Source organism: Ceratotherium simum, chromosome 25 (assembly GCF_057802395.1).
Source record: "Ceratotherium simum simum isolate JZ-2026a chromosome 25, ASM5780239v1, whole genome shotgun sequence".
Taxonomy (NCBI): domain Eukaryota; kingdom Metazoa; phylum Chordata; class Mammalia; order Perissodactyla; family Rhinocerotidae; genus Ceratotherium; species Ceratotherium simum.
Window position 1 is genome coordinate 16,768,261 of NC_141924.1, and position 26,674 is coordinate 16,794,934.

At 47.8% G+C, this 26,674-nt stretch overlaps 1 protein-coding gene across 2 annotated transcripts in view; it reads right to left on the reverse strand.

Annotated features, from left to right (window-relative positions):
• Positions 1 to 26,674, reverse strand: part of ABTB3 (ankyrin repeat and BTB domain containing 3) — a 302,523-nt gene that overhangs the window by 8,114 nt on the left and 267,735 nt on the right. For both annotated transcript variants that reach the window (XM_014780586.2, XM_004418069.3), the window contains 5 exons: positions 16,972 to 17,077; positions 11,868 to 11,970; positions 9,702 to 9,783; positions 3,061 to 3,129; positions 1,006 to 1,119 (listed from right to left, as the gene is read on the reverse strand). In XM_014780586.2, coding sequence (XP_014636072.1) covers positions 1,006 to 1,119; positions 3,061 to 3,129; positions 9,702 to 9,783; positions 11,868 to 11,970; positions 16,972 to 17,077 — 474 coding nt within the window. The remainder of the gene's footprint in view (positions 1 to 1,005; positions 1,120 to 3,060; positions 3,130 to 9,701; positions 9,784 to 11,867; positions 11,971 to 16,971; positions 17,078 to 26,674) is intronic.

Below are 26,674 nucleotides of genomic sequence, written 5' to 3' on the forward strand. Positions count from 1 at the left end.
AACAAAATGAAGTGGCAATTGGACAAATTATTTTAATTCCCCTGAACCCAGTATCCCACTTGTGAAATGAATTGGATGGTTCCCAAAAACCGGAGTGGCCTTAGGGCTGAAGTCACAATGGTCACCTGGGAGCTTGTTAAAAATACAGATTCCCAGGCCCCACTGCGGAGATCACTGGGGCTGGGGGGCTAAACAGAGTCAGAACGCTTCCCAGGTGATTCTGATTAGTATCAGGTGTTGGGTCTGCCCGACTAGGAGGTCTCCTTGGACCCCTCCAGTGCTGACAATCTGTTCTCAACCTTGGCCACATCTGAGAATCACTTGGGAAGCCTTGAAAAACACCTTTTCCTAGGCTCCACTCACAGAGGCTAATTTGATTGGTCTGTGATAGGTCCCCGGCACGGGGATTTTAAGTGAGTGCCCAGGTGATGCTACTGAGCAGTGAGTGATGGAGAGCATAGTTCTAGAATAGCAGTTCTCACCTTGAGGATGCACCAGAATTATCTGGAGGGCTTTTGAAGCCACAGATGGCTGGGCCTACCCCCAGAGTTTCTGATTCAGTAGGTCTGGGGTAGGGGCTTAGAATTTACATTTCTAACAAGTCCCTCAAAGATACTGCTGCTGGCCTGGAGACCACACTTTGAGAACCACAGTTCCAGAACCTTGCTACTCAAGGTGTGGCTTGGACCAGCAGCAGAGGCTCCACCTGGGAGCTTGTTAGAAACGCAGAACCCAGGGCCACCCCAGTTCTGCTGAATCAGTCTGCAACGTGAAGAGAAGCACTGTTAGAGAACAACTCTGCTTTTGAAACTTCTGGGTTCCTGCGTTCACTGTATTCTGAAGGGCGGGGTGAAGGGAAAGGCACCTTTTCTAGAGCAGGAAGCAGGCCTGAATGAGCAGGCCAGCATCCACCCTCTGCCCTGACTCGGTGTGTCTGCACAGGAAAAGGTTCTCCCACTTCATCGCGAGGTGTGTGCTCAGGGCAGCGAGGGCGGGATGGATTACCTTGGCATGGTTGTAAATGTCCACACAGTTGTCCGTATTGATGCTCTTTGCACAGATAATCTCGCAGTGTCGCTGCAAAGCCTCCAGCTGGAAAAATTTAGCTGCAGACAGAAGCTGAAAACCATAAAAAGAGCCTGTTAGAGGTTGGGAGGTGGAAATAAAGGAACGACAGTGGTGAGAAAAATCCTCATCTTCCCCTGTGGTGTCCCAAGGTGACAGGACTGGGAATAAAGGTGACGGTGTGTCACTCTAAAGCACAAAGGTAACCCTAGAGGACTAAGAGCAACAGAATCTACCGTGGGGGACGACGGCAGAGGGGAGGGGGTGGGGGTCCAAGTGAACCAAATTCACATCTATTACAGCAGGAGGTCAAGCAAAGATGCCTAAAATTGTTATGTCCAGAAACGAGGGTGAACGTCATTATTTAGCAAGATGGATATCCATGTGGCTCACTCCCTCTGTTCATCCAGGTCTCCATGTAAATGTCCCCTCAGAGATGCCTCCCAGACCACGCCCCCTCAGGCTGCCTCCCTCCACTGCTGTCTGTCCCCCTGACCCTGCCTTAGTCTTCCTCATAGCCCGTCTCCCACCAGACATGACGTCATGCCTGTCGCCCTCACCAGAAGCCGAGTGGGCAGGCAGCTCTGTCCCGGTGCATCACTGCTGTGGCCTGGCCCTGAGCACAGCGCCTGGCCGGAGATGCTCAACAGAGGTGTGTTGAGAGAGCGACAGGCTTTGGGGAGGGGAAGGAACAGCTCACGCACGAGTTCAAAGGAATTGGCTTTGGGGAAGGGGCTGGGGCGGGCAGAGTGGGGTGGGTGAGCTGCTCTTTATGACAGCCCTTCTGTATTATTTACATGATTTAAATGGATGTTCACTGTTTTGATTTTAAAATAAAAAAATGTTTACAGAAGAGCCTACGTCCTCAGACTGTAGCCTGGTCTTGAGGTAGAGAAGTGTCAGAGAGACAAGAGAATAACTTTGGGAGTGCGGGGGTAGTGACCACGGAAGGCTTCAGAGTAAGAAGGATAAATGGGCCACACAGGGAATACATAGCCCTGTAGCCCTCACTATGTGCCAGGCACTGTTCTAAGCACCTTATAAAAAAAAAAGCAGCTAAGAAAAGAATTTTTTTAAATTCTTCAAAACCCAGTGAGGTAGATATTGTTATCCTCATTTTACAGGTGAGGAAACTGAGGCTGAGAGAGGTTAAATCACTTGTCCAAGATCACACAGCTCAGAAGGGGCAGAGCCTGGATTTAAACCCAGTCTGGCCCAGAGTCCCTGCTTTAACCATCGTGTGGGGTCGCCTCTTGAATGACGGATAGTGTTCTGACATCTCTCATCAGCCAGGCACCCTGGCCTTCAGACACCTGCACGGGGTCCCAGCTCTTCTGCTCAGGATTATGAGTGATTTTGGGTTCTGGTTCAAAGCTCCCAGCTTTGAGTTGGAAAACCGACAAGAGTTCCACTCCTAGGAAGGAGCAGGGGAAATCTTGGCCTTGGACAGAAAGGGGCAGAAACAAGGCCCCTGGACTAGGAAGGGGAGAACAGGCTGAATTGGAGAGGTAGACAGGAGACAGAGGAGAGCCAAGGAGCTGTGGGATGAGCGACAGTCAACCTGAGTGAGCAGGGGGAGCTCTGTAATCAGCTCTCTGCTTCTGCATCCAGGGACCCGCTGTGATTTGAGGAATATTTTCAGATAATATAATTATCTTACAAATGACAGAAGAGAAGTTGGCAAGGATAGTGCCTGATGACGGTATTTGAGCCCAGCTGTGCCTCAGCCTCTGCAGTAAATTTCCTTTACCCCACCCCCCACAGCCAATTAAAATTGGATTTCACTCACTTGCTACTGAAAGGGTTTGGGCTAGTGCACCGAGCACCCAGCCTTCCAGGGATGGGCTCTGCTGAGAAGCCCTTGGGAGGTCTAAGGGGGCAGGCAGGACCCCAAAGCCTGTATCCAAATGAAACCCAAGACAGGTCCCCCCAGACACTGCTGGTGACCGAGTTTACAGAGGCACCACCCACCCAGTAACATGAAAGATTCCTTACCTCCATTATCTCATTGTTTTTAATGAGAAGTGACTCTGGGCCGCCGTAGTAGAGATACTGCATGACCAGCTGCAAGAAAAGACCAGGGAGCAAAGTGTCCATAGCACGCAGTCACAATCATCTTAAAGTCCCCCAGTCGAAGCCTCAGGCTAGTTCCTGCGTCCCTCCAACACCCATTCCCAATGGTTGCCATTCTGTGATGGCTGCCTTACAGAAGTTCCATTTAGAGCACTTTTTTTGTTGGATGTTTTTTCCCTTAGAGCATGCTGCAATTTGTCTCCTTGTGGTTCTCCCCAGCTTCCAAGTCAAGCCCAGGGCCAAATTAAACATTTCTAAGCTCTGCTCCCCAGGACAGTTCCCTCCATCTACGGATGGCAATCATGGGTTATCTGCTCACCTCCCACCCCATCAGGCTGCGCAAAACTGCTGCACACGTGACGTGGCTTAAAGAACCCGCAGCAGTGGCCGCTGCCCTGGGACCATGGCCCGGTCTGACCAGAAGCCTCCTGTTTAAGTCCCAGAGAGTGACTCTGGGCTACCACCGGACCACCTGCTCATTACAACTCGACAAGATCCAAGATGAAGCCATTAGGGGTCCAGGTTTCAATGTTTCATTGATGGTGTGAACAGTCCAAGCCAGGCTGTTCCTTGTTCCTGTGACTCAGGATACTCAAGCGGTGTGCAAAGTCCCAGAGCTTTGCAAACCGGTGTCCCTTAAGTAGAATGAGGCCCACAGATGGGTTAGAATTGGCTGTCACCACCTTCCATGAAACTGAGTGTTAATGTTCCTAGGTGGTGTGTACCTTTTCCAGTTGGCCACAGTCTCCTCCACTCCCTATTGTCTTCTGCTTGCCTGTATGACACACTGACTTTACCTGCCTGGCTCTGAGGCAGCTGTGTTGGAAAAATCTATAGACTGGTTACATCCTGTCTTTGGGCACCTGTAAAATGAGGTGCTTGGACTGGGCTCCCCTCTATGATCCCTTCAGGCTCTGATAGTCTGTGACAAATATAGGAAAGTGGTTAATTGCAAGGACCCTGGATTGGGCTGCCTCAGTTTCTGATCTGGCTCTGCTGCTTAAAAGCTGGGTGACCTGAATTCAGTGAGGCTCTCTGTGCCTCAGTTTCATCATCTGTAAAGTGGGGATAATATCACCTACCTCATGTGGTTGTGATGAGGATTAAGTGAGTTAATACATGTAACAGGCCTAGCAGGGGCCTGGCCTATGGCAAGAAGTCAATGAATTTTAGCTCTTTAATTTTCTCTGAAGTTGAAAAATCTTTTTCCAGTAGTGCTTTTGCCATGTGCTGCCACTTTCTTACTCAGGCATTCAAGACCCTTTGTGACTGATCTCAATCTACTTTTTGTATGTGTGTGTTTAAAGTAATTGTTTTTTAAAAAATATTGCTTACGGCTTTATTGAGATATATTTCACATAACACAAAATGCATCCATTTAAAGTGTACAGTTCAGTGGTCTTTAGTGTATTTGCAGTGTTGTGCAACCATCACCATAATCTAATTTGAGAACACTTTCAACATTCCCAGGAGAAACCCTGCACCCATTAGCAGTCTCTCCCATTTCCTCCTTGGGCCAGTCCGTCAGTTGACAACCACTATGGGTTTGCCTGTTCTGGACGTTTCATATAAATGGAATCATACAACACATGTTCTCTCGTGTCTGGCGTCTTAGTGTGATATTTTCACGGTTCACCCCTGTTGTCACATACATCACTACTTCATTCTTTTTTATTGCTGATCAATATCCGGTTGTATTGATGTACCACATTTTGTGTATCCACTCATCAGCTGGTGGACGTTTGGGTCGTTTCCACTTTTTTGCTATTATGAATACTACTGCTATGGATCAGTTCACTTGTTCAGATCTTATCTGCCCCTTTGCCTTTCCCTCCTCCTAATCTTGATAACAGCTGCCTTTTAGGCTCTGACCACTCCCAATCACTTGCCTCTCTCAGAACCTCTCTCAGAGCCTCTTTCAGCTGATCCCTCTGCCCGGTGCCCTCCCCTTCTTCTCCACATGTTGAACTCTGCCCCTTTTTTGGGATGCAGCTCAGCGGTCACCTCTGTGAAGCTGCCTCAGATTTGCTCAGATCTCCTAGCTGCCCTCCACCCTGGGTTGGGCAGCCCACCAGCCCGGACTGCAGTGTGATTTCCCACTAGAGCTTGAGGGCACAGACTGCGTCTTGTCCGTTTCCACATCCCCAGTGTCTGCACTTGCAAGTGCCTTTTAAACAAAAACACGGGGCTGGCCTCGTGGCTTAGCGGTTAAGAGCGCGCTCCGCTGCTGGCGGCCCGGGTTGGGATCCCGGGCGCGCACCGACGCACCGCTTCTCCGGCCATGCTGAGGCCGCGTCCCACATACAGCAACTAGAAGGATGTGCAACTATGACATACAACTATCTACTGGGGCTTTGGGGAGAAAAAGGAGGAGGATTGGCAATAGATGTTAGCTCAGAGCCGGTCTTCCTCAGCAAAAAGAGGAGGATTAGCACGGATGTTAACTCAGGGCCGATCATCCTCACAAAAAAAAAAAACAACAAAAACACGAATCCTCCCCTCCCTCTTCTGTGTCTGAGTGTCCCATGTACTGATTTTGGACTTTGGTGACCACCTACCTCTCGCAGAAATGGTGGTGCACTGATGGTGGTGGCTGAGGCTTTGTGAAATAATAACACAGCGTCGTTTACCCTCCCCTTCCCACCCTTATGGGTCATAAGCACCTAAAATACCAAGTCAGCGAACATCGGGATATTGGCTTTATTAAAATCAATTATGCCCCTAGCACCTCTCTATTATAAAGGCCAAACCAATTATTATGACAATAAGAGCCATAATAATAACTTCCCTGAACACAGGGCCTCTCCATTCACAAAGCACTTCTCCATCATGTTATCTCATTTACTCAAGGTGGGGCTGTCGACTTGAAATGCTGCCCCTTAGTGGATGGAGATCCCGGGGCTAATGGAATTTAAATTGGGCTGCCCCACGCCACCTTCAGACTCTGCCAGCTCAAGTGTTTTCTGCAAGAGGGCAAGATGAACCCTTATTAGGCTGAAGGGCCTGTTTATGGAGTTGTTTTTCTTGGCAGCTGTGAACCTGCACGCAGCAGGGATTGCAATGGCGTCCGCAGCCTCACTGAGGTTCCACTCCAGGTGCAGCCTCAGCTGCGTGCAGCTCTCGCCCGCGTGTGAGCGTGTGACGTTCAACAGTCTTGCAGGGAGGGAACTCAAAGCAGTGTGCTTTACTAAAATTCTTCTGTCAGCATGGAAGTGAAGTGAACAGGCCCCTGGGAGCCTCCTTCTGGGTCAGTCAGCCCTACTTGGCCTATTTCAAGCCACAAATGAGGCTTTTCTTCTTTTATGGGGAAGGGGCGGGCACATGGAAAAGTCCCCGGGGCCTGCTAAATCTTGCGCACTACAGTAACTTGAGGCTAATGTGGCCAGGAAACCTTCCCCGGTCAGAAGCAATTACAGGCCTGGAGTCCCCTGGGGCCCTGCATTCCCAGGTAGGTCTCTCACTCAATGAATCCACACAGCAAACATTTATTGAGTGCCCACTACGAGCCAGTGCTTATTACAGGAACCAGCCCAGTTAGTCCCAGGCTTCAAGGTGTAAATGTCCCCTTCGTGAAGCGTGCATTTTCCAGCACCTAGCTCATGCTCCAAACTCCAGTGGGCATGAGCCTCTCCTCAGCGCTGGGGACTTTTAGGGAGGGCCCAAGTCCTCACAGGAGGGAGGCAGTTAAGAGACCGGGTGGGGGAGTCAGCCAGGCCTGGGTCTGCACCTCAGCGTGGCTGTGATGAGCAGCAGGAACTTGGGCTCTTCCTTCACCTCTCTGAGCCCATGTCCCATCTCTAAGGCGGGAGAAGAGCTCCCTGGAGGGGCAGCTGGAAGGACTGAGGGAGACGATGTACTTCTCAGAGTGGGGTCCCTGGACCAGCAGCCTCAGCATCATCTGGGTTCTTGTAAGAAATATGAATTCTCAAGCCTCACCCCAGGCCTACAGAATCAGGAACCCTGGGGGTAGGGCCCAGGAATCTGCATTTTAACAAGTTTTCTGTATCTTAAGCAACTCCTGCCCACCAACCCCGCTGAGATTCTGACGCCTGCTCAAGTTCGAGAACCACTGTAACTTAGAGCATTGGGTCTCCATCTTGGCTGCACACCGGGATCGTGAGAGGAGGCCAGAGACCTCAAAATGTTGATGCCTGGGCCCCAGCCCAGATCTGAGTTACAGCCTGGACACTGGGAATTTTCAAAGCTCCCTATGTGGTTCCAATGTACAGCTGAGGCTGAGAACCACCGGCCTCGAGCCTTATGCATAGCTAGCACTCAAGAAATGGGAGCTGTTCTTATCATTGTTCCCTTTGAGAACGGGTATTCCAGAATAAGCACCTAGGCTTTGGTTCAAATCCTGGCTCTGTCACTAACTAGCACTAAGACTAGTGGTGCATCATTTAAGTTCTCTGGGCCTGGGTTTCTTCATCTCTAAAAATGGCAAGAATAATCCAGACAACCAGGTGCAAGCCAAGGTCAGAGCATCACTCATAGCTGGAGCCCCATACAGGTTTCTTCCCCGCCCTCCCCACCCCTAATCCTACAGCAAAGCAGCAGTTTCATGGAAAATTTCAAACCCAACAGCCACCGCCATTCCAGAAAGGGCTGTGGCCACTTTGTTCTCAGTAGAAAGTGAGGTGAGGGGTTGGGGTGAGGGACTGGGAATAGCGGGACCGGATGTCTGGGGCCGCACCAACTCCCCAGTCTCACTTTGGGGTTCCAGTCTCCTCTCTGCTACTCCTGCCCCAGAGGGACGGCTCACCCAGGCTAGCCTTGTCCTTGGAAAGCTCTTCCGTCCTTTCCCCAATGCTTGGTCCAAAGTAACCTATCCGCAGGAGCCTGTGTCTAGCAGGGAGGTGGTTTATCAGTTCTGGCTTAGAAAAACCACCACCCACTTAAAAATTGCCATGAAGCGCCAGATGCCAGGTTGAATGTTTCCTCACGTGGTCCTACGTGCTAATTTCTGCAAGAACCCAGGACGTAGAGTGATAATGATTAACTTAAAAATGAGGCTCAGAGAAGAGAGTGTCTTGCTCATGGTTATTCGGGAAGGATTCTTTATTTCAAAGTTTCAACATAACCAAAGGAGGGCATCTCTAATGGTGGAAATGCAGGCACCTCAGCAGGCTTTTGGGGCTAGTGTGAGGGCATGGTGGCTTCCTGGCAGCCCTCTGAACAGCAGGATCTGGGGGACCAGGGTTAATGGTGGAGGGAAGAGCCACCATCTGGCCCGCCTTCTCCCCTACTTGGCTCATACTGTCTAGTCCCTATGCTTCTCTTCAATCTCCAATATACCTAAGACCCAGCCAAATGGACTGATTATCACCCTCCCTCAAACACACCCATGACTTCCCATTTTTGTGCCTTTGTGTATACTGTTCCACCTGCTAGAATACCCTCTCTCTTCTATCCACCAGATGAGGAAACTGAGGCTCAGAAAGGTTTATCCAAGGTCACATGAAGGACATTGATTTTAAACAGGGGAATGCAGCTCTTTAAACACAAGACAGTAGCATTTAAATCCTGGAATGCAGCTCTGTCCTTCAAAGTCCAGATCAGGACCCCGCCCCATGACCTTGGTCATGGTCAGCTTTGCCTCCCGGTTATCTCATCATCCCTCTTAGAACACGAGTCTCCCAAGGGCCGGCCTGAGTCTTACCCACTTGTGTCCTCCTCCCAGGGCTGTCCTTCCTGAATTGAACTGGAGGAAAGAAGGTCACCCCCCAGGAGACTCACACTGCCTTAGTAACCCCGGCCAGCGGGAGGACAGCAGTGAGGGTCTGCACCCTCCCCTGTGCGCCTGCCCCTGTGCAGACGCAAGCAGCCCACCAGGCTTCGTGCCCTCGGAGCTCTGGAAATACGGCTGCAAAGCCGGCTGGGGCAGCGTTTATGAATCAGGCATGAAAGAAGGAGGAAAAGGGAAGAAAGCTGCCCTGCCCCCTCAGAAATGCCCCATAAACCAAAACCCATCATAACGGCATCAACTTCTCCCAAACGGAAGGAGACATGGTAATGTCACCCGGCCTTTGACAAAGAAACCTCCCCCCGCCATTTACATTAGGTTCAGACCTGTGTAACAATGTACTGGATTCCGAGTCCACCGGCCCCTCATCGCACTGGGCTCAGCCACAGTTTTGGGACTTCATACCTGCTTTTCCCCACCTGGAATGTTCTAACCCCCTTTCTTAAGCCCAAAGCCTTCCTTGGTTCTCCTCAGCCTTCCATATTTCAGCTAACACCCCATCGGGGAGGCCCTCCCCAATTTCCCTGGTCTGATTCGCCAGAGCACGAAGGCTCACCCCTCTGTCTCGTGCACCCATCACGTCACACTGTAATTGACTAATTAGTTACCCCTCTGGACTGTGAGTCCCCAGGTCCCAGCACAGGGTCAGACACACAGTAGGTGCTCAATTAATGCTTTGGGGATGAATGGATTGTCAAGGGGAGGGGCAGTGGGGGGTGCCAAGAGTGCAGGAGACTGAGGCCTTTTTCAGTGGCTGATCCCCAGGGGGAGGGTTGGAGTGTGCCCACCACCCGGCATTCCAGGTCTCAGAGGGGCTCACCTGAAAGATGGGGTACTTCACGTAGCCGATCTCTATGCAGGTGCTATCATTTGTCGGTTTGCTGGAGAGGAGCGCCTTGAACCTGAACAAGAACACAAAAAGAGAGAGAAAAAAAGACTCAAACACATCCGTAGCTCGCCAGAAACTCAGCTCTCTGATGACAGAAACATGTTATATCTTGTATCCCCCCACTCTGAAGTATAACAATGATACATCCACAGATTTCTTAATTTAACACCCCCCCCAAATGATGCCATAATCCAATTGGAGGTTAAAACTCTAAAGTTAAAAACAGTACAATTATTTCTCATACAGGTGACTGGAAAAGAACGAATGCCTTTTAAAACCCCGTCCATCTTTCAGGGCCCGTCATAAAGACTGCCTCCTTCACGGAGTCCTTCCTGAGCCTGGTCAGGCCGCACGCCCCTCTAGTACCCATGGACTCTCCAAATCCTGTCCTCCCTCCTCCTCCATTCACACATCCTTCGCTCCATGAGGGCAGGGACTTCCGCCGTTTCTGTCTCTGCTGCATCCTCAGACCCGATAGTCTGGACCTGATGCATCGTAGGTATTGAATCAACATCTCCCTTTGGAAGACCTTCTGTCTGGTCAGATACACTTTAGATACACTTTCCTGCCATGGACTAAACTATATGCTCCTTGTGGGTACAGACCCTGTCAAGTGATACTCACACACTGATATTCAATACATTTAGGAATAAACTAAGATGTATCTCTCTTTTTTTAAACTTTCAATTTTGAAATAATTATAGATTCATAGAAGAGTTGCAAAGACAGCAGAGAGAGGTCCTGTATGCCCTTCATCCAGCTTCCCCTAATGTTAACATCCTACACAGCCGTGGTACCTTTGTCAAAACTGAGAAATTAACATTGGTACAACACTGATCTGGTTTTTCCATGGTGTCGTAACCAAGAACTTATGCAAGGGACAGCGTATTTTTCTTGTGGCAGCATAGCAGACATCTGGCGCTTGTATTTCGTTTGGGGGCACTGGAGATGCCAGGATGCTTTTTGGAACCCAGGAGTGCTGGTAATACACATTCAGTAGCAAACTTCCTGCAAGTGGGTTCCCGGTGTCCTGACCTTCTGCTCAGCCCCCGTCGGCTTGCCTCTTCCTCATTTCAGCATCACTTTCTCCTCCGCCCAGCTTCACTGATCCCTGTGCAGGTCCTTGGATCATGTGGTTCTAAGTGGTCAACCCAACCTCAACTCAAATGGAAAGCAGGAGAACGGGCAGTAGGAGAGCCAGCAGGAGGGTGAGCTCCACCACTGTCAACCCCACTGGGAGGGAAAAGTAAGATTCCAGACTTGCGTATTTTGGGTGGCTTAGGCCAAAGTTCCCGGACATCTGGAGAGTAGGCCTTTCAAGGCTGCTGTGTATAAGGTTTCAGGGGTTCACTGCATGAGGGCACCTGGCTGAGGAGCTAAAATCCAGCCCATGCTCTGCACATGAAGCTCTGTGCCTGGTACGTGCTCTCTCTGCCTGGAGGAACGGTGTCTTGTCTGAGTCACACAAAGGGGCTGCTGTTCATGCCAGTGGCTGCCCTGTATTCTTTCTTTTAATTGTACTAAAAAGCACATAACATAAAATTTACCATCTTAACCATTTTTAAGTGTACAGTAATGTTACGTATATTCACATTGTTGTGCAACCAATCTCCAGAACTTACTGTGTGCCCATTAAACAACAACTCCCCATTCCTACCTCCCCCCAGCCCCTGGCAACCACCATTCTACCTTCTGTCTCTGTGAAGTTGACTACTCTAGGTGCCTCATATACATGGAATCATACACTATTTGTCCTTTTGTGACTGGCTCATTTCACTTTGCATAAGGTCCCCAAGGTTCATTCACATTGTAGCATGGGTCAGAATCGCCTTCCTTTTTAAGGCTGAGTAATATACGTATATAGCCCATTTTTTTAATCCATTCATCCACTGATGGACACCTGGGGTGCTTCTGCCTTTTGGCTACTGTGAAAAATGCTGCCATGAACAGAGGTGTACAAATGCTGTGTACTCTTCAATCCTTGACTTTGATAATCGGCCAGTCCAGTGAAGATACCACCAAAATTGAATTTCAGAGAATAGTTATAGCAACAGCCACACTCATAATTCAGCAGCTTTCAAAACTGACAATACATACCTTGGAGAAGCTGTAAATAACAGCACTTTGTGAGCATAAAATGGTCTTCCTTCTACCAGAAAGGTAACATCAGACATTTCTTTATTGTTAAGGAAATGAGGATCTAGAACAGGAAAGGGAAAAAGGGTAGCTTTAGCGGAGAGAAGGGTGAAGTTTGGATTCCTCTTTTGGAAAGTGCCAGTAAGAGCTGACAGGGAAGCCACGGAGATCAAATACTCATTGGTGAGATGGTGACTAAACAAGAGATAGAATCGATCAAGGAACACTCAAGTCACTGAAATGCAGTTTTTCATAGGAAATTTTCATAGCTTATTTGTGATGAAAAGTAGTATTTCCCCATAGAAGACTCACCCAGAGCCTGAGTTCGGAACTTTCAGGTGTGAAAGGTAAACAGCTGCCCCCCTGGCTTCTAAGAATGCAGCCCACCCCACCTTCGCTGCTCCTTCTGGGGCTCAACGCCCTCCCTGCCCGGTGGAAGAGGTTTAGAAGAGCCGCCGCCTGCCCACTGTGTCCGGGAGATTAGAAACCCAAGCCTTTCTTTCCCTGGGTCAGCAGCAAATGAGACAGTCCCCTGCCCTCATCTCCAATAATAACCAAGAACGTATAACTAGCACTTGCTGAGCACTTACAAGGTGCCAGGCACCGTGTAAGCTGGCACTTACATCGTGCAAACTCACTCAGTCCTGGGAGATAGGGACCATTGTCAGGTGTGCACTTGAGGAAACTGAGGCACGCAGAAGTTACAGGGACTTGATCAAGCCAGTGACAGGCGGAGAAGCCAGGATTTGAACTCGCACATTCCGATTCGAGGGCCTGCATTGTTAAGCACTAGGATCCTCCGATTTGCCTGTCATTTTAGCCATGTAGACCTGGGCCTGCTGAGGGTGCCAGTGTGTCCTCGGCTCAGCATTCTGTCTTGTTGGGAATATCCCCCAACACCCCCCTGCTCCTACCAGGCTCCACTCGGCTCAGTTCCTAAGCCAGTTCACCCCAGGCAAGAGGGGAAGGTGGCTCCAACCTCTGGTGGGGCTTCCTATTTGGTCACCTGCCCTACAGCTCACTTGAGCTGCAGTGCCCCAGAGTGGACCTTTAGGAGTCTCTAAATTGAAGATGACCGCTCTGGGGTGTCTGCACCCAAGTTCTCCAGTCTGAGGATGCACTGCCTTCCCGGCTCACGTGAAAAAGAGTCTTCCTGCAGAATGCTCCTTGCCCAGTGCCCCTCGTCCCTGTGAACGGCACCACCATCCACCAGTTGCCCACACCAAGGATCTGAAGGCACAGGACACCTTCCTCTCTCGGGCTCACCCAGACCTAGTCCATCACAAGCACTGCCCTTTCTTCCTCCTAAGTGTTCTCGAATCCCCCATTTCTCTCCATCCCCTCTGCCACTGCCCTGGCTAGGGCCCCATCCTCTCCTGTCTGGGGACCTGCAGGAGCCTCTGTTGGTCTCTGCCTCCACTCTCAGCCCCCTCAATCCGATGGTCCACCTCGCCACAGAGTCATCCTTCCTAAGGGCAGATCTGATCATGCCCCTCCTTTGCTATAAAGCTTTCAAGAGCTCCCCAGTGCTCCCTGGATAGAGTCCAAACTTCTTAATGAGGCCCCTTGTGACTGGGCTCCTGCTGTCTTCTCCGGCCCCTCCCTAGTCACACCCCCTGTCTCCCGGCTGGTGTGCTTGAGCCATACGTGGCTGCTTTCAGTTCCCCACAGGTGCTATGGGCTCTCTCACCTCTGGGCCTCTGCACTTGCTGTTCCTTCTACCTAGAACACTCTTCCAACCCCTTCCAAACGTGGCACACCCCTACGTGGTCTTCAAGCTTCAGCGCAGACACCTTCCATCAATAAACGTTGCCTGATTCCCTGCCCTTTCCAGACGGACCGAGCATCCTCCAGCTGTGCTCTCATGGGGCCTGTACTGTGCCTGGTGTAGCCTCATTGCTACAGTGTATCTACTGTCTGTTTGTCTGCTCTCCCTCGGGCCTGCACGCTCTGGGAGGGCGGGACCTTGTCTGTCCTTTTCATACCTTTTCCTCTGTGTCTAGCACAGAAAGGTATAGAGTATAGTAAAAGTGTGGCCTTGGGGTCAGAAATCTCAGCTGCGTGATCTTGAGCAAGTCACTGAACCTCTCTGTGTCTCAGTTTCCCCTTCTGTAAAATGGGGATGGTAATCCCCAGTATACACCTACATCATGGAGTTGTAGTGAGCATTAAATGAAGTATGTGAAGCACTTACCAAAACGGCAGACACATACTACCCCTCAACAGACGTGACCATTATCGTAGAGGCTCAGTTCATGTTTTTTGAACGAATGAAGAATGCCTTGACCCTTGCTTCAGAGTCTTGTTCTAGAGGCTGCCAAGGACATCAGGCCCCTTCTTAGCCTGCAGACCTGCCTGTTGATGACGGGCCCTTCCCCAGGGGTTAAAGGGCTGTCTTGTAATGGGACCCCAGCTGCTTGCTATGGCTGAGTTTAGGCTGTCCTAAACCACGGATGGTGGGCACCAGCCCCCTGGATTCCTGGGGACTGTGACTCCCCAGTTGTTGGGCCTACCCTGATGACTGCACCTGGGACCCCCGGCCTGGCCCCATTGTGCCCAGACCCTGCTGTAACTTGGACCCAGAATTTGCCTTCCTGGCTGATTCTCTTTACTCTGCCCTAGAAGGTGGGATGGCCCCTCAGCCCCTGTGCTGCCCAGACGGTGGTCCTCCTCTCATATTACCATCAGCACATGTGGCTACCTCACCAGTTCCCACTAAAAAAAAGTTTTAATTTAAAACATCTCAAAAAAAGTCAAAATTACCTGTGATCCCAACATCTTTAAATTTTTTTTATTAAAAAAAAAACACAAAAAACTAAAACTATCCAAGTAAAGGGCTGGAAGAGAGCCTACAGGGGAAGGCCTCAGAGTTGCCTAAAACTCACTTCTCTACTTGCTTTAAAGACTGTTGTTGGAGTGACTTTCTCCCTCTTCTCAGCAACCTGCCTCCCTCTGCTCCCTCTCTCACTCTCCTTGTCCTCCTCCAACCAGCTCCCACTCCTGCTTCCCAAGTTGCTAACATCTCCTACCTTTAGCTCTTTTTACCATTCTCTCCCAGACTTCATTGGGAGGGCAAGTATCACAAAAACGCCATGTGATCTCCAGTTTGCCATAGTCTCCACCACTCCCTATTGTTTTACACTGAACCCACTCCCTGCCTGGCCCTACAGAGATGCCAATTCAGGACCCTTGTCATGGATTATTCTTATTTTTCCTTTAAAGCAGGTCCCTAAAGAACCATTATTTGGCACCCTTTAGTGATTCTAGCTTGAAATGCTGCATTGAAGACACAAACACTACATGCTCCCCATTCCATTTATTAATAATTATATTCTGCCCCTTTTCTTTCATACTGTGAGCTTCGAGCCTCTCAGGCCTGCCTTTCTTCTCTTGGTGCTAACCCCTGGAATTCCAATGCTTGGCCTGAAAACCAGCCCTTTTAATTGCTGGTGAAAGAAATCTCAGCAGGTCCAGAAGGAAAATGTTCCCTCATCTCCTAGAGCCACAGGAAAGCAGACTTTACACTGTGTCATTGAAACAGCCCTTGCAAATACTTGCCCTAATAAGGGTGTCTTGTAAGGCCCCTAGATGACAGAGATTATTGCTACATCCTGGGAATGTAGCCTTCAATCTCTAAAGTCTATTAATTTGGTTGGTCTTTACAATTTGTTGCCCTGATAATACCTCTTTTCTATAAGGTAGAAATACTTGTGGTTGTGGTATATCCTGGCTTGCCCACATGAATGAGCATAAAGAAAGACAGACAACCTTTGACACAGCTGCTAAGTTTTTCATTTTAGCAAAAAGTTGGGTCATTTAAATTAACAAGTGATTCACGACAGGAACAAAAATACTTTAAAACAGTTTTATGAATTCAGTCTTTTCACTTATTTAAACTAGCTCACCTGTTTTAAAAGTAGCAGTTTTTACTAAAGAGTAGAATTTTCAGATGCTTCCATTTCTCCTACATTTCCCAGTTCTTTACAGAAAAAGGAAATAGGAAGTAGGAAAGCCCCCAACCTTCATTGGAAAGGAATCCTTTATCTTTAATATTTTATAACTCCCCGGGCAGCAAGGAGACAGGCCCTTGCAAGAGAAGCTCGTGTTTCAGGCTTCACGGCACTGGGTATTTCTTTGTCTTTTTCCCAGGTAGATCAACCAGGCTGCAGTAGCCCCAGGAAGCTCCGAATGAAATCAGTGCCTGATGGAAAGGTTTCCCCTGGAAAATTCCAGAAGCCGGGACTGCAGAATGATGGAATGACGGCTTTGGGCAGACCTGGGTCAAGCTCCACTGCCACCAGAACTGATACTGCAGGTTCTGCAGGGCCTCCCTTTCTCCAGCTGTGACATGGGATGACTCGCAGGGCCTGCCTCCTGGGGTGGCCTGAGGATCACTTGAGATGGTAAGTCAGGTGCCTGGGCGGGGCTGGCTCAGTGCAAGGGTCCAGAAGAACACAAAGTGATTATTGCTACTCTCACGGGATTTCAGAGCATCCAGTCTCCTCGGCTCAGCTGTGTTCCCCTCGTGCGTGCGTGTGTGTGTGTGTGTGTGTGTGTTGGGGGGGCACTTGTTCCCCTCTCCTAGTTCGCTCTAGTGGACTTCCATCAGAGGAACACTGCTGGCCTGTCACTGTCCCCTGCTTGTTCCTCCTCTGGGAGGAAGAGGGACTTCTTAGAGGGGAGACTTGGGGGGACAGCTCAGCCTTCTTTTGGCATCTACCTGCCTGCAGGAAGCACATGGGCTGGGAAGGCCTTCTGCAGTCCACAGTCCGTCACTGTCTGTGACTGCGGGAGAAAGTCGCTCAGTGGGAGGGACGAGGTACTGGTGAGTCTCCTTGTCCACATGCCCAAGGTATATTCTCCAGTTGGTCTCCTTGCCTACATTCCCAAGATATATTCTCCAGTTATCACATCAGAAAGATATCCTGATCTCCACCTGCCTGACTCCCGTGTCTATCTTGTTTGCCCTCTGATACGCCCCACCTTCTTTGATGACACTTGCTTCCCCATCCTCCCCAAGTCACAAAGCAACAGCCACGCAGGGCAGGGCGCAGGAGGCACTCACCCAGGCGCGAGGTCTGTTTCCGTTTGATCTCCGTGAGCTTGGGGATGGGGTAGGGCCCATAGCAGTGAGTGAAGATGACGCACAGCTGCTGGCTGATCACTTCATTCTGCGGGAAAGAAAGAACGGCTCACATTGCTGGGGGCTGCGCGCAGCCTCTCCAAGCTCTTGCGCAGGAGTGTGTCCCCCCAAGCGAGAAGAGCCCACAAACTTATCGCAGTTCCAAGAGAAATTTCCCTGGATGCAGTTTGCCCTAGCAGGCCCTGGATCTGCTTGCTCTGTTAGTCCACTGTCTAGTTGCAGTGGGTTCACTGGTGAAAGCTTAATTTGTAATTAAATCCTTCTCTCTTGCCCTAATCATTTACTATCCACTGGAAGGCAGGTTTTGTAACCCACAGATTGGAAACTCAGTTTTTATCCCAAACACACCTTTATCAATACTCCAAAATTCTGGAGGCAACTATTTATCCTGAAAATAGCAGCAGGAAGCCCTTTGATCCTGTGACTGTGCTCTCCATCACCAAGACACAAATACTCCTGATTCAGCTTTCTTATGAATTTGATTATGGTGTGGAGGCATTTCCGGATCCAGGAGTGCTCAGCTGAATCACTTTCTCCAAAAAAAAAAAAAAAAAGAGGAAGAAACAGTTCTGCAATGCAAAACTACAGCTGCCCCGATTGCTCAGGGATGAAGGAGCCTGATTCTGTTGACATGTTCTTCATGTTTTTGCCTCCCCCTGACGGCCCCTGCTGTTCATTAATCTCCCTCCAAGTCCAGGTGTGCAGGAGGGAAGCCAGGAATCACAGCTTTTGGATGCTTTTTATTGGGGGGAGGGGGTTGAAACTTAGGGCTAAAAAAGGAGAGTTAGACAGAAAGACATTTACAATATATTAAGAAAAGTAGGTTACAACACAGTGTGTACCATGTATTTTTGGAAATAAAACCCTATATATATATTTGGACAGATATGTATAGAAAAAGGTCTGGAAGAATAGAGTAGCTACCTTTGGTGGGATTATAATGTTTTCCCTTTTCTTTTTATCTATATTTCTACAACCAACAAGTGTTGCTTTTGTAATAAAAACAATACACACTATTTCTGATTTTAAAAGAGGGGTTTGGGACCACTCATGATGTCAGCGGTTCAAGCTATTCTTGAATCTACTTCATTATGCTCCCAAAGCAGAAGGATACAGCTCAACACATGAGAAGAAAATCCAACCCTTCTATTAAAGTGGGTGAGACCCCAGAGGGCACCATGTCACCTCAGGGTGATCCACAGAGGTGCCTAAGGGGACACAATCATACTGGATGGAAAAAGGGACTCTGCTTTCAAAGAGGATGCCTTATAACCAAAGGATGTTAAATGCTCCTTTCACTCACAAAGTGACTGCCTGTCTCATGGCTTAATGCAGTGGTACTCAAAGTGTGGTCCCCAGACCAGCGGTGTTAGCATCACCTGGCAGCTTGTGAGAAATGCAAACCCTCAGCTCCCATCTCAGACCTTCTGACTCAGAAACACTGAGCCCAGCAATCTGTCCTTTAACAAGTTTTCTGGTGATTCTGATGCTCCCTCAGGTTTGATGAACCACAGGTACTGAAATTTTGACTTGGGTTTGACCTGGGCTGGAGGCTGTAAATTTGTTTCCTCTGGTCTAAAGCCTTGCCACTCAAATGTGCTCCATCGACCAGCAGCAGCAGTATCGCCTGGGAGCTTGTGAGAAATGCGGACTCTCACCCAGGCCCACTGAATCAGAATCCACATTAACATGCTCTGCAGGTGCAGATTGCCATGTACACTAACGTTTGAGAAGCACTGTGTGTGGCAGGCAGAATTACAGCCCCTAGAAGATTGCACGCCCTAATCTCTGGGACTGTGACTATCATGAGCTACCACGCCCATGAATATGCTACCTTACAGGGCAAAAAGGACTTTGCAGGGATAATTAATGTTACTAAGCAGTTGACCTTAAAAGAGGGAGATTATCTTGGAGGACCCAATGTAATCTCATGAGCCCTTAAAATTAGAGGCAGATGAGGGATTCAGATGGGATGAGGGAGAAGAGGAAGTCAAAGGGACTGGAAGCCTGAGAAGGATTTGATGCGCTGTTGCTGGCTTGAGGACGGAGGGGGCCACCACATGGTGAGCTTGAGAGGGAAAGCAAGCAACAACACCAAGAGAAAAATAGGACCCCCAGCTGACAGCCAGCAAGGATATGGGACCTCAGTCCTACAACCACAAGAAACTGAATTCCACCCATATCTGAGTGAGTTTGCAAGTGGATGCTTCCTCACAGCCTCCAGAAAGGAACACAGCTTGGCTGAACCTTGATTTTGGCCCTGTGAGACCCTAAGCAGAGAGCCCAGCCCAGACACTTAGTCCTGACTTCCAACCCACGGAAACTGTGAGATAATTAATGGGCATTGTCTTCAGCCTCTAAGTTAAGACAATTTGTTACTGCAGCGATAGAACACTTTAATATACCTCTTCTAGAATTTGCCTCAGTTGGACCACATGTTGTCATCCCTGTGACCTCAGAGCCCCAGACACACCGTGGATGCTCAATGAGTACTTGCTGACCATAAAAAAGATGAGTCTGTGACCTGCAAAATGCTCTGTACAGACTGTACAATGAACGGTGCTGGTCTCACTCCTCTGCACTGGGGTTTGTCCTGCGAGCCCTGCTGGTTAGTCAGCCGCCATCTAATCAACTTGGGGTAAAGGAATGAAAATCCATTTCCTGGACTTGGTGGCCCTGAAGAGGGGCCTGAGCTGCCAGTGGACTCTTCTGTGGGGCTATTTTTTTTTTTGGTGCTGGTAGTTGTTTAATTCAATTCAACAGGTACTTATTAAGCATCTAAGAAGTGTCCCGCACTGTGAAAGGAGTGTATCGGGGGCAACAGAAGCAGGCAAGGCAAGGCCCCTCCTCCCCAGGACTCACAGCTTGACCTCGCTGCCTAACACAGTGCCTGTTGTATCACTTGAGTAAGTAAAGATAAGGGCTGGCCAGACCTGTTCCAAATGGACAGTCCTCAGATACTCAAACATTGTCTGGGCGGAGCATAACCGCCCACTCCTAAGTGAGGGCTGCACAGAATGACTCGAATCCAAAGAGTATAATTTGGAAAGGTGGGAAAAGAGTAAGTTTGCGGTGGAGAAACTTGACGAACACAACCTCAGTGGTGATCAAGGTCATCGTCACCACTGATAACCCACATTGACAGCATGTCCCCTCGATGTGATGAGAGTGGCACTTTATCTCTGTGGCCTTCCTCCCTCAAAACCCATAACCCCAATCTAATCATGAGAAAAACATCACATTTTCCACTAGAGGGCATCCTATAAAATATCTGACCAGTACTCCTCAAAATTCTCAAGGTCATCAAAAACAAAGAAAATCTGAGAAACTGTCTCAGCCAAGGGGAGCCTAAAGAGGTAGGGCAACTAAATGCAATGTGGTGTCCTGGATGGGATCCTGGAGCAGAAAAAGAGATTAGATAAGAACTGAGTGAATAGGAATAAAGTATGGGATTTAGCTAACAATAATGTATCGACGTTGGTTCGTTAATTACAACAAATGTACCATACTAACATAAGATGTTAATGGAGAAAGTGGGTGAGGGGTTATATGGGAACTCTCTGTGCTATCTTCTTCATTTTTCTGTAAATATAAAACTTTTCTAAAAAAATAGTCTATTATTAAAAATCTGCCCAATGAGGAAACAGAATAATTATGATGAAAGCATTAGAAGTTCAGGAGAGAAAAGGAAAGATGAGCTGAGGATTAAAGTGGACGTCCACAGTCCCCTGGGCTTGATGCATTCATCCCCTAAAGGTTTCGTGAATAAAAACCCTTCCCCACACACTAAGCTATGCATCCACTTACTCACTAATTCTTTCTTCAAATATTTATTGAGCATCCGTAGTATGAAGTGCCAGGCACTGGCTAGGCCCTGAGCGTCTCCACTGTGTGAAGGATAACGGTGATGCGCCCAACATCAGCACCAAAGACGTTGCCTTTTCCAAGGCTTTCTGGCCACTTGTCTTTCAGGGATCAGAGCCCTAAGAGAAAACTCCCCAGCATGTACTTGAATTCATCTGTGTTTATCTAGGTCCACTCTGTGCACTTCCCTGCATGCTTCCACTAGGCGATGGGATTGTTGGTATAATTCACTCTGGTTACTGAGCACCCAAAATGAATGGGGACTCCAGGAGGGCTCCTCTGAGTGAGAGGGGGTGGCTGTAATTCGTACCAGTTCACAGCTATAGTGCGGTGAGACCCTTTGGGTTAGGTGGTCAGTTTGGGGCAGTGAACTGGGGTATCGCAAGGGTTTGGTTAGCTCTGCACCAAGCCTGAAGACGGCAGAACAGAATTAACCAAGCTTACGCTCTCTCTGTTTTGGAGGTGGGGGCGGGTGGGGTGGTTGTGCTGGGACAGATGTCCGTATTCTCCTCTGGGCAGCACATTTAAGCACAGTGCTTTCAGGTGAAAGGTGCCACAGGCTCAGACCTCAGGGGTAGCAGGCCAGTCTTTGCATGCAGGTTCTGCCCTGGGAGGCCAGGGCAAGCCCAGGGAGGAAGGTGTGTGGGAGGGGCAGGTGGGCAGGTGGGGGTCTGGCCAGGCCTGAGCGCACAGCACCTGGTGAGCGGTTGCTATTGCCATGCCGCTGGGTACCTGCCATTCGGGTGTCTCACGGACAATGCTGGGTGTGCACATGGGGTGAACTCAGGTCCTCGGGACTCAAAACTGTGCAGCCACACAAATGAACTCAAGAGGAGTGAAGCGAAATTCTTAATACTGCCGTTACCAGGAGACTGTCCTGAGATGGACTCCTGTGGATTTCGGGGCTGACACCTTTCTCTCCTCCTCTGATGCCTCACTCCTCTCCTAAAAAGATACTGAAACAGTTTATCTTCTGAAAGGAACGCTAGAATTAATCCCAAAGGTCCTCTATAGGGTGGTTAGGCTGGAGTTCTATGTAGTGATAAAAATACGGACACTGGGGCCAGATGGAGCTGGGTCCCAGGCCTGGCTCCTCACTCACTAGCTCTGGGACCTTAGCAAAGTTACTCAGCTTCTCTGGGCTTCAGTGTTCTCTTCCAAACTGGATTCAAGACACCTGCTTGGTGAGGTTGCTATGAGAGCTAAAAAAGATAATGCATCACAATATACCATTAGGTTGAACCAAAGGAAAGAGCCGATATTTGACCATTTTTTAACCCCTAAAACAGCAATTTCCCATAATTCAAACCAATCCCTATTTTTCTAAATTCCAAAATGTCATAAAATTAATGGCAGCTTCTAGGAAGAGAAAAGAAAGCTCACCATGTTAAACATACACATCCACTTAAGATCCATTTCAAATTGAGAAACTCTAAAAGGTGAAAATAGCTTCATCTTAGAATCAAGGGAATGTGGAATTACTGTTACTTTCTGGAGACACTGGCAGTGAATTCTCTGCCTCAATTTCTATTGTCAACAGCAATTTGTCTCTACAGCTAGGCCCCTCCCTTGTGGAGCCTCTCTCGCCTGGAGCACACCTGGAAAAGAGGTGGGAGGGTTGCCCACCCCCAGAGGGCTTCCAAGAGGTCAGCATAGCCCTGTCTGTCACACGTCCCACTGGAGTTGTGTACAAGATGAAATTGAACACATAATGAACTGAGAGTGCTTTTAAATCTCCACCCATTTATTTTGATATGTACCTTCTATTCATGGCAAGTGATGGGGGCTTTTTATTTATGGTCGTAATATAGTGTTTCCTTTCTAAATACATTTAAGGGAAGGAAAGCTGATTTAAAAAGATATCAAGGGGCTGGCCCGGTGGCAGAGTGCTTAAGTTTGTGTGCTCCACTTCGGCAGCCTGGGGTTCACAGGTTCAGATCCTGGGCACGGACCTATGCACCACTTATCAAGCCATGCTGTGACAGATGTCCCACATATAAAGTAGAGGAAGATGGGCACGGATGTTAGCCCAGGGCCAATCTTCTTCAGCAAAAAAAAAAAAAAAATCAAGTAAGTAATAACCAGTGAAAATATCCTTTAGGAATGAATGGGAATTCTGACATTTTCAGATAAAGGAAAATTACGAGATTTGTTACCAGGAGACCTACCCTACAAGAATGACTGAAGTAGAAAATCCCAATAAATCTACAAAAAAACTCCTAGAATTAATAAATGAGTTCAGCAAGGTTGCAGGATACAAGATAAACATAAAAAAATCAATTGTATTTCTTTATGCCAGCAATGAGCACATGGACAAAAAAATTAAAAATATAATATTTATAGTTGCTCAAAAAATATGAAATACTTGTGTGTAAATCTAACAAAACAGGACTTGTGTGCTGCAAGCTCCACAATATTAATGAAAGCAATTAAAGAGGATCTAAATACATGAAGAGACATACCATGCACATGAACTGAAAGACTAAACATAGTAAAGATGTTCATTCTTCCTGAACTCCTACCAAAATCTCAGCAAGATTTTTTTGGTTGATATAGCAAGTTTATTCTAAAATTTACATGGAAAGACAAAGAACTCATATAGCTAAAATCATTTTGTAAAAGAAGAATAAAATGAGAATAATAAGTCTATCCAATTTCAAGATTTATTTTATAGCTACAGTAATCAAGACTACGTGGTAATGGTGGAAAGACAGACACACAGATCAATGGGACCAAACACAGAACTCAGAAACAGACCCACACAAATATGTGCAACTGACTTGACAAAGTTGCAAAAGTAATTCAATGAAAGAGAGATAACCTTTTCTTTTTTGTGAGGAAGATCAGCCCTGTGCTAACATCTGCCAATTCCCCTCTTTTGTTTTTTTGCTGAGGAAGACTGGCCCTGGGCTAACATCCGTGCCCATCTTCCTCCACTTTATATGGGATGCTGCCACAGCATGGCTTGACAAGCGGTGTGTTGGTGCGTGCCCAGGATCCGAACCGGCGAACCTTGGGTCATTGCAGCGGAGCATGTGCACTTAACTGCTTGTGCCACCGGCCGGCCCCAAGATAACCTTTTCAATAAATGGTGCTGCAGCAATTAAATATTCACTAGCAAAAAAAAAAAGAACATTGACCTAAATCCCAAACTTCATACAAAAATTAACTCAAAATGAATCACAGACTTAAATGTAAAACACGAAACTATAAAACTTCTAGAAAAAAACATAGGAGGAAATATTCATTATTTAGGGCTAAGAGTTCTAATATTCAACACCAAAAGCATAACCTTCATAAAAGGAAAAACTGATACATTAGACTTCCTCAAAATTAAAAGCTTTTGCTCTTTGCAAGACCCTGCTTAGAGGATAAAAAGACAAGTTACAGAGTGGGAGAAAATATTTGCAAACCACATGTCTGACAAAAGACTAGCATCTAGAATATATAAAGAACTCTCAAAATTCAACAGTAAAAAAGCAACCAATTTAATTAGAACACGGGGAAAAGACACAAAGAGACATTTCACTGAAGAGGATATACAGATGGCAAATAAGCACATGAAAAGATGTTCAACATCATTAGCCATTTAGGGAAATGCAAATTAAAACCACTACGAGATATCACTTACACATCTATCAGAATGGCTAAAATAAAAACTAGTGATAACACCGAACAGCCAAGATGTGGAGAAATTGGATCCCTCATACTTTGCTGGTGGGAATGTAAAATGGGGCAGCCACTCTCGAAAACAGTTGAGCAGTTTCTTTAAAAACTAATCATGCAACCACCATACAACCCAGCAGTTGCACTCCTGTGCAATTATCCCAGAGAAATGAAGACTTATAGTCACATCAAAAACCTGTGCAGGAATGTTTGTAACAGTTTTATTTGTAACAGCTTAAAACTGGAAGCAACTCAGATGTCCTTAGATGCGTGTAAACAAACTGTGATACATTCATCCCCCAGAGTACTACTCAGCAATGAAAAGAAACGAACTGTGGATACATGCAACAACCTGGAGGGAGCTTCAGAGAATTACACTGAGAAAATCCAATCCTAAAAAAGTTACATACTGTATGATTCCATTTCAATCACATTCTTGAAATGACAAAATTAGAGAAATGGAGAGCAGATTAGTGGTTTCCAGTGGGTAAGGAGGGGGTGTGGGCAGAAGGGAAGTGGGTTTGGCCGTAAAAGGGCAACATGAGGGATCCACGTGGTGATGGAAATTTTTGCATGTTGACTGTATCACGTCATTATCTTGGTTGTGATGTTTTACTGTAGTTTTGCAAGATATTACCAATGGGGGAAACCGAGTAAAGGGTACACAGTATCTCTCTCTATTTTTTTTTATTATAACTGCATGTGAATCTACAATTACCTCAAAATAAAAAGTTTAATTAAAAACTAAAAAAGTGCACAAACCACAAGAAAAAAAAGAGATCAGTCTCGCCTCTGTCTAAAACCTCCAGTGGTGTTCCATTCTCTGCACATGGAGGGACATCAAACTCTTCGCCATGGACAAAGGCCCTATGCAAACTGATGTTTCTCTCCTACACTTCTTCCTTTGCCCCACTGCTTCTGTCACATTGTCCTTCTTCCTGTTGCCCCAACACACCAACCAGTTCCCACTAACAGCCTTAGCTTAGCATCTGCAATTCCTTCTCTTGGAATGCTCCGGCCCCGACCTCTGCCTGGCTGGAAGCTTTGGCTCACTTGGGTGGTTGTTCAAATGCTACCTCCTCAGGCAGACCTTGCTGAGCATCCTGTCTAAATCAGACCTCGCCTGTCCCACCCCCAGAGACTGTATCATCTTCCAATTTCATTTTTTTCATAGCCTTTATCATGCTCTGACTCTCTTTTGCTGATTTATTTCCTTGCGTACCTTCTGTCTGCCCCTCCCCGGGGACACAGTAAGCTCTAGAAGGATAAAGAACGTGCCTGTCCCATCACCACTGCAGCACCATGAGCACTCATGACTACTGAATGAATAAATGCCCAGAGGAATTATGTGCGGGAGAAATGGGCCAGGAGCTCTCTTTAAACAGGTGTCTTTAAAAAAATACTATATTGTTTGTTCCTGGGGAAATATAGAGACACTGAATTCCTTTGTAGTTAAAACTTAGAAGCAAGAGCAAAAAAAATCTGCAACCAGATTTCAAGTAAGGTCTGAACGTGCAGAAATCAAGGAGGGGAGAAGGCATACGCTTCACTTCACAGGGCAGCTGTATTTCTGTGAGCTGACCATAAAGGGAATTTATCTACTGGAATTCTGCATTCTTATCCACTACTCTGATAAAACCAGATATTCGTTCACACAGAACAGCAGATGCGACTTGAACAGGAATCCTTTAGCGGAGGGAGAAGGAACAAGGCGGGACAGTTGTGTGAGGTAGGGCTATGACTACCCTCCCGTAGGGCACTTTCTGAGGGCAGAGCTTTGCACCACTTTCTCAACTCTCTGAATTTCTCTGCCGCGACCTCTCTCCAGTCTTCTTTTGACCAAGGAATATCACTCATGCTTGGAGAATGCTCGACTTCAACTGCAGCCGTGGGAAATTGATCACCTCTTTCTTTCCTGCTATGGTCAGCGTACATGATGTGTAATACCACATTTCACCAGCAGGGGTTGCCATGGAACCCCTATCAGAGCAGACCCAACTCTTGTGCGTCCTTCCCAGACTGCCTTCTCCCGACAAGGAGCTGTCCCTGCCCCATCATCCCTGGCTGGCTCCCTGGGGCCCTTGATGATCAGTAC